This window comes from Prionailurus bengalensis, chromosome X (assembly GCF_016509475.1).
Source record: "Prionailurus bengalensis isolate Pbe53 chromosome X, Fcat_Pben_1.1_paternal_pri, whole genome shotgun sequence".
In the NCBI taxonomy this organism is placed as follows: domain Eukaryota; kingdom Metazoa; phylum Chordata; class Mammalia; order Carnivora; family Felidae; genus Prionailurus; species Prionailurus bengalensis.
The window spans coordinates 88056212-88075805 of NC_057361.1; the positions used below are offsets into that span (position 1 = coordinate 88056212).

Here is a 19594-nt window from a genome sequence, read left to right on the forward strand (position 1 = left end):
CTGATGCAATTTTGATTGGGATTGCATTGAATGTTCAGATAGCTTTGGGTAGTATTGACATTTTGACAATATTTATTTTTCCAATCCATGAGCAGGGAATGTCTTTCCATTTCTTTAAATCTTCTTCAATTTCCTTCATAAGCTTTCTATAGTTTTCAGCATACAGATCCTTTACATCTTTGGTTAGATTTATTCCTAGGTATTTTATGCTTCTTGGTGCAATTGTGAATGGAATCAGTTTCTTTATTTGTCTTTCTGTTGCTTCATTGTTAGTGTATAAGAATGCAACTGATTTCTGTACATTGATTTTGTATCCTGCAACTTTGCTGAATTCATGTATCAGTTCTAGCAGACTTTTGGTGGAGTCTATCGGATTTTCCATGTATAATATCATGTCATCTGCAAAAAGCGAAAGCTTGACTTCATCTTTGCCAATTTTGATGCCTTTGATTTCCTTTTGTTGTCTGATTGCTGATGCTAGAACTTCCAGCACTATGTTAAACAGCAGCGGTGAGAGTGGTCATCCTTGTCGTGTTCCTGATCTCAGGGAAAAAGCTCTCAGTTTTTCCCCGTTGAGGATGATGTTAGCTGTGGGCTTTTCATAAATGGCTTTTATGATCTTTAAGTATGTTCCTTCTATCCCGACTTTCTCAAGGGTTTTTATTAAGAAAGGGTGCTGGATTTTGTTGAAGGCCTTTTCTGCATCGATTGACAGGATCATATGGTTCTTCTTTTTTTGTTAATGTGATGTATCACGTTGATTGATTTGCGAATGTTGAACCAGCCCTGCATCCCAGGAATGAATCCCACTTGATCATGGTGAATAATTCTTTTTATATGCCATTGAATTCGATTTGCTAGTATCTTATTGAGAATTTTTGCATCCATATTCATCAGGGATATTGGCCTGTAGTTCTCTTTTTTTACTGGGTCTCTGTCTGGTTTAGGAATCAAAGTAATACTGGCTTCATAGAATGAGTCTGGAAGTTTTCCTTCCCTTTCTATTTCTTGGAATAGCTTGAGAAGGATAGGTATTATCTCTGCTTTAAACGTCTGGTAGAACTCTCCTGGGAAGCCATCTGGTCCTGGACTTTTATTTGTTGGGAGATTTTTGATAACCGATTCAATTTCTTCGCTGGTTATGGGTCTGTTCAAGCTTTCTATTTCCTCCTGATTGAGTTTTGGAAGAGTGTGGGTGTTCAGGAATTTGTCCATTTCTTCCAGGTTGTCCAATTTGTTGGCATATAATTTTTCATAGTATTCCCTGATAATTGTTTGTATCTCTGAGGGATTGGTTGTAATAATTCCATTTTCATTCATGATTTTATCTATTTGGGTCATCTCCCTTTTCTTTTTGAGAAGCCTGGCTAGAGGTTTGTCAATTTTGTTTATTTTTTCAAAAAACCAACTCTTGGTTTCGTTGATCTGCTCTACAGTTTTTTTAGATTCTATATTGTTTATTTCTGCTCTGATCTTTATTATTTCTCTTCTTCTGCTGGGTTTAGGCTGCCTTTGCTGTTCTGCTTCTAGTTCCTTTAGGTGTGCTGTTAGATTTTGTATTTGGGATTTTTCTTGTTTCTTGAGATAGGCCTGGATTGCAATGTATTTTCCTCTCAGGACTGCCTTTGCTGCGTCCCAAAGCGTTTGGATTGTTGTATTTTCATTTTCGTTTGTTTCCATATATTTTTTAATTTCTTCTCTAATTGCCTGGTTGACCCACTCATTCGTTAGTAGGGTGTTCTTTAACCTCCATGCTTTTGGAGGTTTTCCAGACTTTTTTCTGTGGTTGATTTCAAGCTTCATAGCATTGTGGTCTGAAAGTAAGCATGGTATAATTTCAATTCTTGTAAACTTATGAAGGGCTGTTTTGTGACCCAGTATATGATCTATCTTGGAGAATGTTCCATGTGCACTCGAGAAGAAAGTATATTCTGTTGCTTTGGGATGCAGAGTTCTAAATATATCTGTCAAGTCCATCTGATCCAATGTCTCATTCAGGGCCCTTGTGTCTTTATTGACCGTGTGTCTAGATGATCTATCCATTTCTGTAAGTGGGGTGTTAAAGTCCCCTGCAATTACCACATTCTTATCAATAAGGTTGCTTATGTTTATGAGTAATTGTTTTATATATTTGGGGGCTCCTGTATTCGGTGCATAGACATTTATAATTGTTAGCTCTTCCTGATGGATAGACCCTGTAACTATTATATAATGTCCTTCTTCATCTCTTGTTACAGCCTTTAATTTAAAGTCTAGTTTGTCTGATATAAGTATGGCTACTCCAGCTTTCTTTTGGCTTCCAGTAGCATGGTAAATAGTTCTCCATCCCCTCACTCTCAATCTAAAGGTGTCCTCAGGTCTAAAATGAGTCTCTTGTAGACAGCAAATAGATGGGTCTTGTTTTTTTATCCATTCTGATACCCTATGTCTTTTGGTTGGCGCATTTAATCCATTTACATTCAGTGTTATTATAGAAAGATACGGGTTTAGAGTCATTGTGATGTCTGTATGTTTTATGCTTGTAGTGATGTCTCTGGGACTTTGTCTCACAGGGTCCCCCTTAGGATCTCTTGTAGGGCTGGTTTAGTGGTGACAAATTCCTTCAGTTTTTGTTTGTTTGGGAAGACCTTTATCTCTCCTTCTATTCTAAATGACAGACTTGCTGGATAAAGGATTCTTGGCTGCATATTTTTTCTGTCTAGCACCCTGAAAATCTCGTGCCAATTCTTTCTGGCCTGCCAAGTTTCAAAAGAGAGATCAGTCACGAGTCTTATAGGTCTCCCTTTATATGTGAGGGCACGTTTACCCCTTGCTGCTTTCAGAATTTTCTCTTTATCCTTGTATTTTGCCAGTTTCACTATGATATGTCGTGCAGAAGATCGATTCAAGTTACGTCTGAAGGGAGTTCTCTGTGCCTCTTGGATTTCAATGCCTTTTTCCTTCCCCAGTTCAGGGAAGTTCTCAGCTATGATTTCTTCAAGTACCCCTTCAGCACCTTTCCCTCTCTCTTCCTCCTCTGGGATACCAATTATGCGTATATTATTTCTTTTTAGTGTATCCCTTAGTTCTCTAATTTTCCCCTCATACTCCTGGATTTTTTTATCTCTCTTTTTCTCAGCTTCCTCTTTTTCCATAACTTTATCTTCTAGTTCACCTATTCTCTCCTCTGCCTCTTCAAGCCGAGCTGTGGTGGTTTCCATTTTGTTATGCATTTCGTTTAAAGCGTTTTTCAGCTCCTCGTGACTGTTCCTTAGTCCCTTGATCTCTGTAGCAAGAGATTCTCTGCTGTCCTGTATACTGTTTTCAAGCCCAGCGATTAATTTTATGACTATTATTCTAAATTCACTTTCTGTTATATTATTTAAATCCTTTTTGATCAGCTCATTAGCTGTTGTTATTTCCTGGAGATTCTTCTGAGGGGAATTCTTCCGCTTGGTCATTTTGGATAGTCCCTGGCGTGGTGAGGACCTGCAGGGCACTTCCCCTGTGCTGTGGTGTATAACTGGAGTTGGTGGGCGGGGCCGCAGTCAGACCTGATGTCTGCCCCCAGCCCATCGCTGGGGCCACAGTCAGACTGGTGTGTGCCTTGTCTTCCCCTCTCCTAGGGGCGGGTTTCACTGTGGGGTGGTGTGGCTCGTCTGGGCTACTTGCACCCTGCCAGGCTTGTGATGCTGGGGATCTGGCGTATTAGCTGGGGTGGGTAGGCAAGGTGCACAGGGGCAGGAGGGGCAGGCTTAGATCGCTTCTCCTTAGGTGATTCACTTCAGGAGGGGCCCTGTGGCAGCGGGAGGGAGTCAGATCTGCTGCCGGAGGTTTGGCTCCGCAGAAGCGCAGAGTTGGGTGTTTGCGCGGAGCGAGCAAGTTCCCTGGCAGGAACTGGTTCTCTTTGGGATTTTGGCTGGGGGATGGGCGGGGGAGATGGCGCTGGCGAGCACCTTTGTTCCCCACCAAACTGAGCTCTGTTGTCAGGGGGCTCAGCAGCTCTCCCTCCCTTTGTCCTCCAGCCTTCCCGCTTTCCGAGCAGAGCTGTTAATTTCTGACCTCCCAGACGCTAAGTCGCGCTTGTTGTGGGAACACAGTCCGTCAGGCCCCTCCGCTTTTGCAAGCCAGACTCGGGGGCTCTGCTTGGCGGGCAAGCCGCCCCTCCACCCCGGCTCCCTCCCGCCAGTCCGTGGAGCGCGCACCGCCTCGCCGCCCTTCCTACCCTCTTCCGTGGGCCTCTCGTCTGCGTTTGGCTCCGGCGACTCCGTTCTGCTAATCCTCTGGCAGTTTTCTGGTTATTTAGGCAGGTGTAGATGGAATCTAAGTGATCAGCAGGACGTGCGGTGAGCCCAGCGTCCTCCTAAGCCGCCATCTTGCCGAAAGTCCACTTCTGTCGTATTCTTACCAAAAACACATAACCTGAGTCTAATCACAGGAAATTATCCGACAAACCCCAATTAGGGACATTTTACAAAATAACTGCAATAAATAATAAATGCAATGTAGGATACTGGATTTGAACCTGGATCATAAAAATACATTAGTGGGACAAATGGAAAAAATCACATAAGGTCTGAAATTAGTTAATAGTACTGTGTCAATATTATTTTCTTGGTTTTTGAGAATTGTACTATGATTATAATAAAGTGTTAACACTAGGGGAGGCTGGGTGAAGGATAAATGGTAACTCATGCTATTTTTGTGACTTTTCTGTAAATCTAAAATGTTTTATTTAAAAAAAAGCTCATTGTCCAAATTTTTATTACTACTCTGAACACTTTTCTTAGTTTATTACTCATTTATATTTCAGTTTCTATAAATTTTCTGGTTCACTCACATTTTTATTGAATTATTGACTTTTGTACATTAAGAAAATTATATATATTAAGGAAATTAGCTCTTTGTGCATGACAAATTATTTTCTAGTTTGTCTTTTGATTTTTTTTTATGGTAGGCTTGTGTGTGTATGTATAGATGTTTTTAATTGGTGATTTCTGCTGACCTGTGTGCAGAAAATAAATAGCAGCTAAGTGGCTTTAAGTCTTCTATGTAATCAAAAGACCACAGAATAGGAACAATACTTTATAAAAATGACTTTAAGAAACTGTTTCTTCTCTCCATTAAAAATTACATTTATTTAAAAATTTACATATGGTAAAATTTATCCTTTCCGGTATATAATTCGAGTTTTGACAAATGCATACACTTAAGTAACTTATAATCAAGATACAGAAACCTTCCATTACTAAAGCAAATTCTTTGTGTTACCATTTTGTAATCAGTCTGCCAGTTTTAACCCCTGACATCCACTGATTTGTTTTCTTTCCTTATAGTTTTGCCTTTTCCAGAATATTATATAAATGGAATCAAACAGTAAGTAGCCTTTTGAGTTTGGCTTCTTTTACTTAGCAAAATGCATTTGAGATTCATCCAAGTTGTTGCATGTATGACAGTTCATCATAGTTTTTATTGCTGAGTAGGGTTCCATTGTATGGATATACCACAGTTTGTATATGCACCAGTTGAGGGACATCCTCTATTTTTATTTTCCTCTATTGTTAATGATCTGTAGGTCTAGTAAAGGGCAGAGGTGAGATTTTCCACTTAACAGGAATAAGTTTCTTCTGAAAAGTCCAGCTTAGAATTATGTCCCTGGGTAATATGTGCAAGAGGTTATACCAGGATAACTTATTTCTTCCCCTTAAACTATATTTAAAATTGAAGAGTTAATCCTAAGTGAGCAGTATATAAAAGGAATAGGAGTTTGTCCTGAGTACAGTTCGATGATATTCTCAGAGCAGGCCTGACAAATATTCTGGAAGCCAAGACATTTGTAGAGTACTAAAAACTTTTTTAATTAAAAAAAATAACTGAAAAAAAGTAAAAATCACCCCAAATCACACCACTTTAAAAATTTTGTAAAGTAAAAGTCCCCTTTCAGCCTATCTAATCCCACTTCCAAAAGGTTTACAGTTTGGTATGTATATTTCCCAGCTTTTTCCTAAATTTATTCAGAAATACCTGTATATACATATATCATACATATACAAATGCTTTTGTTTATAAAAATGCATTCACATTATACCATTTCTTGCTTTTTAAATTAGTACAAAATTCTGGACACCAAACAGATCTGAATGTATTCATACATATACCCCATTACTTTAATGGATGTACAGTATTCCACTAAATGAATGTATCATTATTTATTTATTCATTTTCCTATTGATGGACTGTTGGGTTTTATCCAATTTCTTTTTTTGGTGACTTTGAGATATAATTCACATACATACAATTCATTACTTATAGTATATTCATAGAGTTGTACAATTATTATGACAATCAATTTTAGGACATTTAACCAACTTCTAAAGAAACCTCATACAATTCAGCTATCACCCTTAGCCCTGAGCAACCATTAATACACTTTCTGTCTCTATATATTTACAAATTCCGGACACTTCATATAAATGGAATCATATAATTATACAGTCTTTTGTGACTGGCTTCTTTCATTTAGCATGTTTTCAGGGATATTCCATGTTTATAGCATGTATTAGAAATGTTCCTCTTATACCTTTTGAAAGAGTATGTAGGAATTTGTATTAATTCTTCAGTGTTTGCTAGAATTTATCTGAGAAGCCATTTGAGCCTGGGGTTTTCCTTGTATTTTTTTAAGTTATTAATTAACCTCTTTACTTGTTACAGACATTTTCAGATTTTGTTTCTGATTGGTTTCAGTAGTTTGTGTTTCTAGGAATTTTTCCATTCCATCTAAGTTATCTAATTTATTGGTATATGATTGTTCATAGTGTTCCTTCATAATACTTTTTATTTCTAGAAGATTGATAGTAATGTTCTCTCCTTCACTTCTGATTCTAGTAATTTGAGTCTTCTTTTTTCCCTGGTCAATCTAGCAAAAATTTTGTCACTTTTGCTGATCTTTTTCTGGAACTAACCATTAGTTTCATTGACTTTCTCTAATGTTTTTCTATTCTCTGTCACTTATTTATCTAATCTTTTTTATTCGTTCCTTTTGCTTGCTCTTAGTTTGCTCCTCTTTTCGCAGTGTCTCAAGGTATAAAATGATATGTTATTGATATGTGATATTTTTTCTTGTTAAATATAGGCATTTGTGTTTATAAATTTCTCTCCAAGCATTGCTTTTGGTGCATCCCACATTTTGGTATGTTGTGTCTTCATTTTCATTCATCTCAAAGATTTCTTAATTTCTCTTGTGATTTTTTTACTTGACCCATTGGTCATTTAAAAGTGTGTCTACTTCATATTTCCAAGTCCCCCAACTTTCTGTTATTGGTTTCTAACTCAATTCCATGTAGTCAGAAGACATACTTTGCATGATTTCAGTCTGCTTAAATTTACTGAGGTTTGTTTTATGGTCTACGATATGATCTATCCTGAAGGTATTTCATATGCCCTTGAGAAGAATGTGCATTCTGTTCTTGCTGGGTAGTGTTTTATAGATCACTTTAAGGTCTAGTTCATTATGGCATTGTTCGAGTCTTCTATTTCCTTGCTTATTATCTAATTGTTCTATTTTTCAAAATGGGGTACTAAATACCCCAATTCTTACTGTACACTTGTGTATTTCTCCCTTCATTTAGTTCAGTTTTTGATTCATGTATTTTGGTGCTCCATTATTAGGTGCATATATAATTTTGCTCTTCCTGATGGGTCTACTCTTTTATCACTACAAGATGTCACTCTTTGTGTCTAATGACATTTTTTGTTTTAAAGTCTATTTTATCTGGTATTAGTATAGCCACTCCAGCTTTCTTATAGCTGCATTTGCCTGATAATTCTGTTTAACCTTCAATCTATTTGTATCTCCAAAGTGTAACCCCAACAAATAGCATAGAGGTGAATCTTGTGTGTTTTTCCCAGTCTGACAATCTCTGCCTTTAATTGATTGTTTAATCCATTCATATTTATTGCTATTATTAATATAGGTGGACTTAAGATTGCCATTTTACTGTTTGCTTTTTATACGTCTCTGAGGTTTGTCTTTGTTTCTCTATTCATCCTTTGGCATTGAATATTTTCTAATTTAAGTTTCTTTAATCGTATTTTCAGTTATTTACATAGTGGTTGCTCTAGGGCTTACCATACAAATCTTAACTCAGTTGGCTTCAGATATATACAAACTAAATTCCAATGAGATATAAACACCTTATTCTTACATGAATCTATTCCTTTCCCCACTTTTTTGTGGTATTATTGTTATACATATTATTTCTATATGTTATAAATCCAACAATACACTGTTATAATTATTATTTGATGAAATTTTATGTCTTTTAAAGAAGCTCAGAGAAGGAAGAAGAGAAAATATATATTTGTCATTTTTTTATATTAACTTTCTTATTTCCTATTTCTTTTCTTCACTTGTTCCTGTAGATTGGCGTTACCATCTGGAGTCATTTCTATAGTCCAATACAGCTTTGCTTCCACCCTATGTTGTTATTGGCAAATATATTGCATTTTTATATGTTATAAACCCAATAATGCAACTATATACATATTGCTTTATACAACTGTTTTAAAAATCAATTAAGAGAAGGAAAAATGCATTTAGACTGTCCTTCCTAATTATGTAATTACCTTTACCCATGCTATTTTTCTATATGTACAGATTTAAATTATTATCCAAAGTCACTGCTTTCTGCCTGAAGAACTTCCTTTACTATTTCCTATAAGTCAGGTCTGCCAGCAACAACAGTTTTTGATGATGTGGGAAGGCTTATATTTTATCTTCATTTTCAAAAACAGCTTTATTGGATATAGGATTCTATATTGGCAGGTGTTTTCTTTGAGCACTTTGAATATGTTATCCCATTGCCATCTCCATTGTTTTTGATGAGAAGTTAGCAGTTAATCTGATTGGGGTTCTCTTGTAAGTGATGCTTCATTTTTCTCATGTTACTTTCAAGAGTTTCTCTTTGTCTTTGAGTTTTAGCACTTTTGTTATGATGGGTCTGTGGATTTCTTCTTTATCCTACTTGGGGTTTGTTGAAATTCTTGGATGTATAGGTGATGCTTCATCAAATTTGAGACATTTACAGCCATTATTTATTGGAATATGTTTTCTGCTTCTTTCTTCCTCTTCTCTTTTTCTTGTCGTCTCATTAAAAGTATGTTGGGGTGCTTAATGGTCTTACTCTCTGTTAAATTTTCTTCAGTTTTTTTCTTCCTGTTCTTCAGCTAAAATAATATCATCTCATTTAATCCTTACAACCCAGTGAGGTAAGTAGTATTATTATCCTCATTTTATAGATGAGAAAACTGAGGCTCAGATTAAGTGACTTGCCAAGGTCACGAAATGGTAAGTGTGGCTGTGAAGTTCAAACACAAGTCCAATTCCAAAGTTTGTACTACTTCCTCTATATCATATATTCTTTCTATTCTCCAGCAACTACAAATAACTGAGGGATTTAGGAATGACTGACTCTCTTCTGGAGAACACTTTCTTCCCACCCTCCTTTAGTACTGTTTGCTAGTATGTTCCTCTTCTAAAATTCATACACCTAATACATAACATACATTAGATATTGATTCAATGTTTATTGCTTTGAATTCAATGATTGTTCAATGGTAGCTAGCTTAATGACTACGAGAACATTAATATTTTGATCTAAATGCTTTCATTAGAAAAATATATAGCTTTTTGAAGACACTGATAACTTCATGGGGAAGCATTCGTTAAATGTATGGACTAACTTATGAAACAACCTATTGTCACTGCTGACAGTTCTAACTCAACAGCATTTGTTGATGTTTATGCCTGGGGTCTTGGTCATTTATTTACTGGTGGATATAAAGAAGGATAAATGAGTTCTAGTAAATAAATATTTCAACATGTAATTAGTTTTTTAGTTCTGCATATAGGAGGCAACCTTGGAAAGAATGTTATATTTAGGGACAAATATTTAAGACCCCAGATGAATTATAAAGATTTTTTAAATCCTTGGAAATAATCTTTTGTAATTTATCCTGAGAAAATGATACTCTTTGTACCCTACACTTCATACTTGCCATATGTCTGTCCTATATAGTCTTTGATTATAAAAAATGTTTCCTACCAATTTGTTCTGAAACAGAGGGGGATTATCTTAGATTTTTCTCTCCCTCAGTTAGTTTCTCTTCTTCAAATCCAAGCAAATTGCTATCTATACACAAATCCCAGATCCAAGATTCTGATGCAAGAAAGACCTCCTGGGACTCACCATCTATATATCTTTTAGCTACCACTGATTTCTGTAGTGTTATCTGTAGCAGATGATATGAGAGAAGCAGCCTGGAGATCTGACCGTTGTTTTTTGTTCTTTCCAAATTCTATCACCAATATTTTCCCACGTAGTTTATATCCATTTACTAGATGCAATGCTTGCTGTGCTAGCTCCTTATCTAAAAGAGAAAGAAAAAAGCATCAATTTACATAGGGCTTAGTAATTCAATTCTATTCCAAGTCTAGTTTATGTTGTTTTGCCTTGGAGTTAAATATAGGCTACAAGCCTATATAGTTCTTAATTTTATTATCTTTTCCATAATCTCAAATTTGTATAACTCACCAAGATTAAACTAATGGCTAAGAATGACACTAAAAACTTAAAATGTTTGAATGTCTCCTAACACAAAGATAAAGGTAAAGAAACAAGAATATAGACAGTGTGACAAAGCTATAACCAATAATCTATAAACCTCTTAGATAACAGATTATAGGTATTATGATAATGAAACCATTTTCAAAATGGACGACACAAATAAAAGATGTTATCACAGTACTGAGGACATTTTGCTTTTTTCTTTTGATGGGAGAGTGGGAGCCCTCATTGGAATGAATAAATAAGTTTAAGAAATCTTATAGGCATATGGATACTTGAGGTGTGAGTATACAGTGTATAGCAAGGATAGCAGGAGTTTTCAACTTTCAACTGTTTTTAACAGTCTCAGAGCCTGTATGTAGAAAATTTAGAAGTGGAATTATTGCCCAGAGTCTATGAAATCATAAGTAGACAAGCAATGTCTTTAGACTAAACCAATTTATGTCTCACATATGTATATACTACAAATTTTCATATGTTATACTGCTGTTATAAAACAGCTATACACCTTAAAGTACTGACTTTATAAAATATTTTTATTATATATTTTTCAATTAATGGATCATATTAGCTTGGGGTCAATGAAAAATATTTTAAGTTTAAAAGGGGTCCTCCCACAAAAGGACTGAAAACCGCTAGTGTAGAGGATCCACAAACCTTAACAAGATAGGAAAAATAGTTTAATCTAAAGAAGTTAATTCTAAAGAAGCATAGGGGAGTTTGGTATGGCTTATGTGTAAAAGCACTTGCCTATACATAGATTACTAGGCTGTTTATAAGTAATGGTAGTTAGGGATAATGAAAGGTAGAGCTCCTACCCAGCTCCCACCAGAAAAGACAGTCTGGTCTGCTATAGAAAATGAAATTCCTGGGGCGCCTGGGTGGCGCAGTCGGTTAAATGTCCGACTTCAGCCAGGTCACGATCTCGTGGTCCGGGAGTTCGAGCCCCACGTCGGGCTCTGGGCTGATGGCTCGGAGCCTGGAGCCTGTTTCCGATTCTGTGTCTCCCTCTCTCTCTGCCCCTCCCCCGTTCATGCTCTGTCTCTCTCTGTCCCAAAAATAAAAAATAAAAAACATTGAAAAAAAAAATTTAAAAAAAGAAAATGAAATTCCTGTATTATTGTTCTCTTTTAATTATGATACTGAGATCAAGTAGTAAGATGGAAACAATAGTTAAAGGAATTTATCATCACCCCCTAGTAAATTATGAATTACTAGTGAATTAGCATGTTAACATATAATCTTAGTCCTAAAGGAATAGGGCATACTAGGGTATTCTACCAGAATACCAATATATTAATAAGTAATATAATCTGAACTAGAAATACCATCATCAGCAAAGGGAAGGTCCATTTTGATAGAGTGAGAAGGGAAGTGCTATGACTGGAGAAACCTGAGGACAATGGGATAAGGTGGTCATGCACTGTCAGTGGAGGAGAGGAAGCATAGGAGGGAGGGTGGAAGAACACTGAAAACATATTTTCCTTACTTCTCTTTCCTTCTTCCCATGTGCTTGTTCAAGCATATGCTTCTCATGTGATATGAAGAAATCAAAGGGCTATATCTAAATTAGAGAGGGTATAAATAGTCTCTAATGAACTGATGCTACAATTAATTATCCAGATAAAGCTACTTACTGGGAAAGGTGATAAAAGCTTGCCCTCTCATTCGTCCAGTCATCATTCGGAATTGAATTGGTGGTCCTTTTTTCTCCTGGAACCGAGCGAACAATGAGACAAGGTCTCTTTCGGTCACCCGAGGGCTAAGGTTCTTCAGGTATAACACCTAATGTAAACCGAGGATCAACAGAAATAGCACATGAGGGAGGTAAGGCAACTATTTCACTGTAGTAAGAATTAGTTTCAGATAAAGATGGCAGATTGAATACATGCATCTAATTTTACTCCCTCCAGAAAACTCTCTAAAACTATAGGGCCTTTTTTTTTTTTTAAACACAAACCCACGAGGTCAGAAAGAACGAGGAAAGGAGGCAATAGCAGCAGTACTCTGGAAGCTGGAAAATAATTAGATAAGTGTACTCAAGAAAGCTGAATCTTAAACCAGAAGTGGGGAAATCCAGGAACTAACCCAAACTACACCTAAGAATCCACAAACAGTTTAGGAACTGAAAGCTTCAGGTACCTCTGAAAATGAAGGTAAAGGGATGAGATTAAGATAAGGTGGGAAGGTTGAAAGTTGCTTAAAAAACAACTAGATCTTGAAAGATCCTCCCCTAGCTACTGGAGAAAGGCCACCCCCAATCATGGTGAATACTGGTAGCTCATTTTCTAAATATGGGGAATGTCAGGCACAGATGAGGGTGTAAATACTATATCTGAACACAAGAAGATTAAGAGAAATAATGCACACTAAATATGATTAGCCCCAAGAGAAAAGATTTAAAAAAATACTGATTTGGGATGGGGAATTTCTCCAACAAATGGACCAGCCAGATGACTTTAAAGTGAAGCTAAAAGTCAGCAAGGGCCACTCAGGTGCTTAGAGCTTCCAATCTGCTTTTTGGCACCTACTCATATATATAGGCACAGATTACCCGGATCTGGTATCTACTGTATCTGTGGGAAGCCTCTAATGTGAAAGAGAGAACAGAACAAACAAACAGAAATGAAAGCAAATGAAAAAGAAAACAGACCATGCAAGGAAGAAAACTTCAAAAAAACATCACTAGTACCTTCAGAGAAAGGAGACAATAGTCTATTAGGAATGGGATGCTATAAAAACACACACACACACACACACACACACACACACATTCAAGAAAACAAAAAAGAGCCCTCGAAAGCAAATAAATTTAAGCTCTTATCGGCTTAAAATAGATTGTTATGTTTTAAGGAAACCCCATTGTAACCCTAAAGAAAAGACCTATAAAAGATAAACAAAAGGAAAAAAAGGAAAAATACATTAGTACAAAAAATCAATGAAACAAAAAGGAAGACATCAAGAGAGGAAAAGAGGGACAAAAGAGCTACAAGACAGAAAACAAATAATAAATGATGATAGTAAGTCCTTACCAATGATGATAGTAAGTCCTTACCAATAATTACTTTACATGTAAGTATTTTAAACTCCCTAACCAAAGACACAAGAGTGGTTGAATGATTAAAAAAACAAGATCCAAGTATAATCTGTCTACAAGAAACTTACTTTATACTTAAGGGCACATATAAACTAAAAATGAAAGGATAGAGAAAGATATTCTATAAAAATGATAACCAAAGAAAGCAGGGTTGGCCATGTGTATATCAGATGAAATAGACTTTAAGTCAAAATTGTCACAAGAGACAAAAATGGGCATTATATAATGACAAAAGGGTTAATTTACCTAGAAGATACAACTATAAATAAATATGCACCCAACATCAGAGCACCTAAATATATGAAGCAAACAGTGAGAAGTGAAAGGAGAAATACACAGCAATACAATACTAGGAGATTTCAATACCTTACTTCCAACAGCAGAAGGAAAACTAGAAATTTCACAAATATGTGGAAGGAAACTAAATGTCATACTTTTAAGCAACCAATGGGTCAAGGAAGAAATCAGAAGGGAAATTATAAAATATCTTGAGACAAATGAAATCAGAAGATAACAATATTTATGGGATACAGCAAGAGCAGAACTAAGAGGGAATTTCATAGTGATAAATGCCTACATTAAAAAAGAAGATCTCATGGGGCACCTGGGTGGCTCAGTCAGTTAAGCGTCAGACTCTTGATTCTGGCTCAGGTCATGATCTCATGGTCGTGAGATTTAGCCCTAGCTCGGGTTCTGTCCTAGCCCTAGCTCGGGTCCTTCTCCCTCTGTCCCTCCCTTGCTCATGCTCTCCTGTTCTCTCTCTCTCTCTTTCTCTCAAAAACAAAAACAAAAAGTCTTAGAGATGCCTGGCTTAGTTGGTGGAATGTGTGACTCTTGATCTCAGGGTCTTGAGTTCAAGCCCCACCTTGGGCAGTTGAGCCCACTTAAAAAATAAAATAAAGGGGTACCTGGGTGGCTCAGTCGGTTAAGTATCTGGCTCTTGATTTCACCTCAGGTCATGATCTCACGGTTGGTGAGTTTGAGCCCCACATCATGCTCTGTGCTGACAGTGTGGAGCCTGCTTGGGGATTCTCTTTCTCCCTCTCTTTCTGCCCCTCCCCTTGCTCGTGTGCTCTCTCTCAAAATAAACAAATAAACTTTTAAAATATATATATTAATAAAATAAAATAAGATTTCAAATAAACAACTTAACTCTACAATTAAGCAACTAGGAAAAGAAGCAAACTAAGTCCAAAGTTAGTAGAAGGAAATAAAAACTAAAGCAGAAATAAACAAAGGAGATTAGAAAAACTAGAAAAAAATCAACTAAACTAATAGCTGGCTTTTTAAAAAGAGCAACAAAATTTACTGCCTTTGGCTAGGTAGAGGAAAAAGGAGGGAAGACTCAAATAAAATCAGAAAAAAAAAAGAGATGTTATAACTGATGCCACAGAAAAAGAAAGGATTACAAGAGACTACTATGAACAACTGTATGACAACAAATTGGATAACGTAGAAAAGGATAAATTCTTAGAAATGTACAATCTACCAAGACTAAATCATGAATAAATAGAAAATCTAATGAGATTTATAACTAGTAATGAGATTGAATCAGTCTTCAAAAACCTCACAGCACAGAAAAGCCCAGGACCAGATGGCTTCATGGGTGAATTCTACCAAACACTTAAAGAAGAATTAATATCAATCCTTCTAAATGTTTACACTAACAATGAAAGTATCAATCCTTCTAAATGTTTACACCCTAACAATGAACTGCATGAAAACGAAATAAGAAAAAAGCCAATCCCATTTACAATAGTATCAAAAAGAATAAAATGCTCAGAAATAAACTTAACCATGGAGCTTAAAGACTTGTACACAGAAAACTACATAACATTGATGAAAGAAATTGAAAAAGACACAAATAAATGGAAAGCTATCCCATATTCATTGACTGCAAGTACTATCAAAATGTTCATACTACCCAAAGTGATTTACTGATTCAATATAATCCTTATCAAAATCCCAATGTCAATTTTTATGGAAATAAAAAAATCCTCAAATGCATATGGAATCATAAGAGATCCCAAGTAGACAAAATAATCTTGAGGAAGAAGAACAAAGCAGGAGGCATCATATTTCCTAATTTCAAGCTACAGTAATCAAAACAGCATGGTACTGGCATAAGAAACAAACATATTGACCAATAAAACAGAATAGGGAGCCCAGAAATAAACCACATATTTATGGTACACTGATCTTTGACAAGGGGGCCAAGAATACACAATGGTAAAAAGATAGTCTCATAATAAATGGTGTTGAGAAAACTAGATACCCACAGCAAAAGAATTAAAGTAGATGCTTAACTCACACCACACATAAAAATCAACCCAAAATGGATTCAATATTTTATTTTATTTATTTTTTTTTTTTAAATTTTTTTTTTTTCAACGTTTATTTATTTTTGGGACAGAGAGAAACAGAGCATGAACGGGGGAGGGGCAGAGAGAGAGGGAGACACAGAATTGGAAACAGGCTCCAGGCTCCGAGCCATCAGCCCAGAGCCCGACGCGGGGCTCGAACCCACGGACCGCGAGATCGTGACCTGGCTGAAGTCGGACGCTTAACCGACTGCGCCACCCAGGCGCCCCTCAATATTTTAAAATAAGACCTGAAACTCCAAAAACTCCTAGAAGAAAAATTAGAGAAAAAATCTTCTAGACAATGATGTTGGCAATGACTTCCTGGATATGACATCAAAGCACAAGCAACAACAAAAGCAAAAATGAACAAGTATGATTAGAACTAAAAACCTGTACAGCCAAAAAAAATCAGCAAAATGAAAAAGCAAGGCACAGAATAGGAGAAAATATTTGCAGATCATATATCTGATATCTGATAAAGGATTAATATCTAAAACATATAAGGGACTCCTGAAATGCAATAGCAAAACAAAACAAAACAAAACAAAACAAAACAAAACAAAAACCCCAAATAACCCAATTTTAAAAACAGGCAAAAGACCTGAATAGTAATTTCTTCAAAAATGACATACAAATGGCCAACAGGTATGTAAAAAGATGCTCAATATTACTATCAGGAAAATGCAAATCAAAACCTCAATGAAATACCACTTCACATCTGTTAGGATGGCTATTAATAACAACAACAACAAAAAGTAAGTGTTGGTGAGGATATGGAGAAATTCTAAGCCTTATATGCTATTGGTGGGAATGTAAATCAGTATAACCACTATGGAAAACAGTATGGAGGTTCCTCAAAAAATTAAAAGTAGAACTAACATACAATCCTGCAATCCCACCCCTGGGTATATACCCAAAAGAACTGGAATTGGGATCTGGAAGACCTATCTGCATTCCCTTGTGTAGTGCAGCATTATTTACAATAGCAAAGACATGGAAACAACCTAAATGTCCACTGACAGATGAATGGATAAAGAAAATGTGTATAAATACAATGGAATATTATTTGGCCTTTTAAAAAAAGAAAATCTTTTCATTTGCTACAACATAAACTTGGAAGACACTATTCCAAGGGAAATAAACAAAACACAGAAGAAATACTACATGATCCCATTTATATCAGGCATCCAACACAGCCAAACTCATAAAAGCAGAGTAGAATCATGTTTACTGTGAGGCTGGGAGGAGGGCTAACTGGGGAGATGTTCATCAAAGATGTTCATGCAAGATGAATAAATCCTATAGATCTACTGTACAGCATGGTGCATATAGTTATCAATACTGTATCAGATACTTAAAATTTATTAAGAGGGTAGATCTTATGTTAAATGTTATGATAAAACAAAGGAGGAGGAAGGAAATTTCTAGAGGTGATGGTTAAGTTTAGGGCATTGTATATGGTGATAGTTTCATGGTGTACATTTATTTTCAAACTCATCAAGATTCATACATTAAATATGTACAGCTTTACTGGATGTTGTAAGTGATGAATCACTAAATTTTACTCCTGAAAACAGTATTACACTATATTTTAACTAGAAAGTAAATAAAAAATTGACAAAAAAATGCAAAATAAATATGTACAGCTTTTTCAAATGTCAATCATTCTTCAATTAAAAAAAGACAGCCAAGGAAATGAAGGACTAGTACGCTGAAGACCACAAAACATTGCTAAAAAAAATTAAAGAAGACACAAATGCAAAAATGCCCCATGTTCATGGACTGGAAAACAATATTGTTAAAATTTACACACTACCTAAAGTGATCTACAGATTTAATGCAATTCCTATCAAAATCCCAATAGTTTTTATAGGAATAGAAAAAAACAATCCTAAAATTCATATGGAACCACAAGACACCCCAAATAGCCAAAGCAATCATGAAAAATAAGAAACAAACTGGAGGCCTCTCACTTAATTTTGAAACATATTACAAATCTACAGTAATCAAAAGAGCAAACTAGCATAAAGACAGTTATATAGACCAATGGAAGAGAATAGAACCCAGAAATAAACTCACACATATACAGTCAACTGATCAACAGAGGGGCAAGAATACATAATTTGGAAAAGATAGTTCCTTCAACAAATGGTGCTGGGAAAAGTTGGTATCCACATGCAAAATAACAAAACTGGACTCTTATATTATACCACACACAAAAGTCAACTCAACTGAATTCAGTCAAAATCCAGTCAACTGAATATTACATGAGAAGCACAGGCAGCAAAAACAAAAATAAAGTGGGACTACATCGACTGAAATACTTCTGTACAGCAAAGGAAACAATCAGCAAAGTGAAAAGGCAACCAACAGAATGGAAGAATATATTTATAAACCAAATATCTTATTAGAAGTTAATATCTAAAATATATAAGGAACTCTTACAACTCAACAGCAAAAAGACAGATAACCCAATTAAAAAAAAAAAACACGCAAGGGGCACCTGGGTGGCTCAGTCAGTTGAGCAACCGCCTCCTGCTTTCAGGTCAGGTCATGATCTCACGGGTTCATGAGATTGAGCTCCACATTGCAATCTGGGCTGACAGCATGAAGCCTGCTTGGGATTCTCTTTCTCCCTCTCCCTCTGCCCCTCTGCTGCTCATTCTATCGCTCTCAAAAATAAATAAACATTAAAGAATAAAAAATTTTAAAAATGGGCAAAAGACCTAAATAGACATTTCTTCAAAGAACACATACAGGAAATAATTTGGCAAGGATGTACACAAATTGGAATTCCTGTACACTATTGGCAGAATATAAAATGGTGCAGCCACTATGAACAGTATGGAGGTGCTACAAAAAATTAAAAATAGAACTACCATATGGTCCAGCAATCCCACTTCCAGATACTTATCCAAAAGAATTAAAATCAGAATATCAAAGAGATATCTGAACACATATGAAAACGCTGTTCACAATAGCCAAGAGGTGGCAATATCCATCATGGATGAGTGGATAAAGAAGATGTGGTATACACATACAATGGAATACCATTCATCCAGAAAAAGGAAGAAAATCTGGTCATATGCTACAACATGGATGAATCTTGAGTGCATTATGCTAAATGCAATAAGCCAGTCACAGAAGGACAAACACTACATGATTTCACTTATATGTGGTTATCTATAGTAGTCAAACTCATTGAAGCAAAAGTAGAATGGTGGTTGTCAGGGGCTGAAGGGAGAGGGAAATGGGGAGTTGCTATTCAATACTTATGAAGTTCAGTCATGCAGGATGAAAAGTTCTAGAGATGTGCTGGACAACATTGTGCCTATAGTTAACAACACTGTAACGTATACTTAAAATATTGTTAAGAGGGTAGATCTCAAGTTACATTATTGTTAACAGGGTAGATCTCAAGTTACATGTGTTTTACTACAATAAGAAAAGATGGAAGAAAAAAATCTCTATATGTTAGCTAGGATAAACTATAACCTTTACAGTTTAATGGAACTTGAGAAGAATTCAGA

The 19594-nt window shown here is 35.9% G+C and overlaps 1 protein-coding gene across 6 annotated transcripts in view; it reads right to left on the reverse strand.

Annotated features, from left to right (window-relative positions):
• Positions 1-5089: 5089 nt before the first annotated feature.
• RBM41 (RNA binding motif protein 41) overlaps positions 5090-19594 on the reverse strand; it is a 65535-nt gene continuing 51030 nt past the window's right edge. For 3 of the 6 annotated variants that reach the window (XM_043571093.1, XM_043571091.1, XM_043571090.1), the window contains exons 6-8: positions 12242-12389; positions 10227-10407; positions 5090-9204 (exon numbers count right to left, since the gene is read on the reverse strand). In XM_043571093.1, coding sequence (XP_043427028.1) covers positions 10241-10407; positions 12242-12389 — 315 coding nt within the window. In that variant the 3' untranslated portion in view covers positions 5090-9204; positions 10227-10240. Of the gene's footprint in view, positions 10408-12241; positions 12390-19594 lie in introns of all 6 variants that reach the window. The other 3 variants (XM_043571094.1, XM_043571095.1, XM_043571092.1) reach the window with 1 other exon arrangement.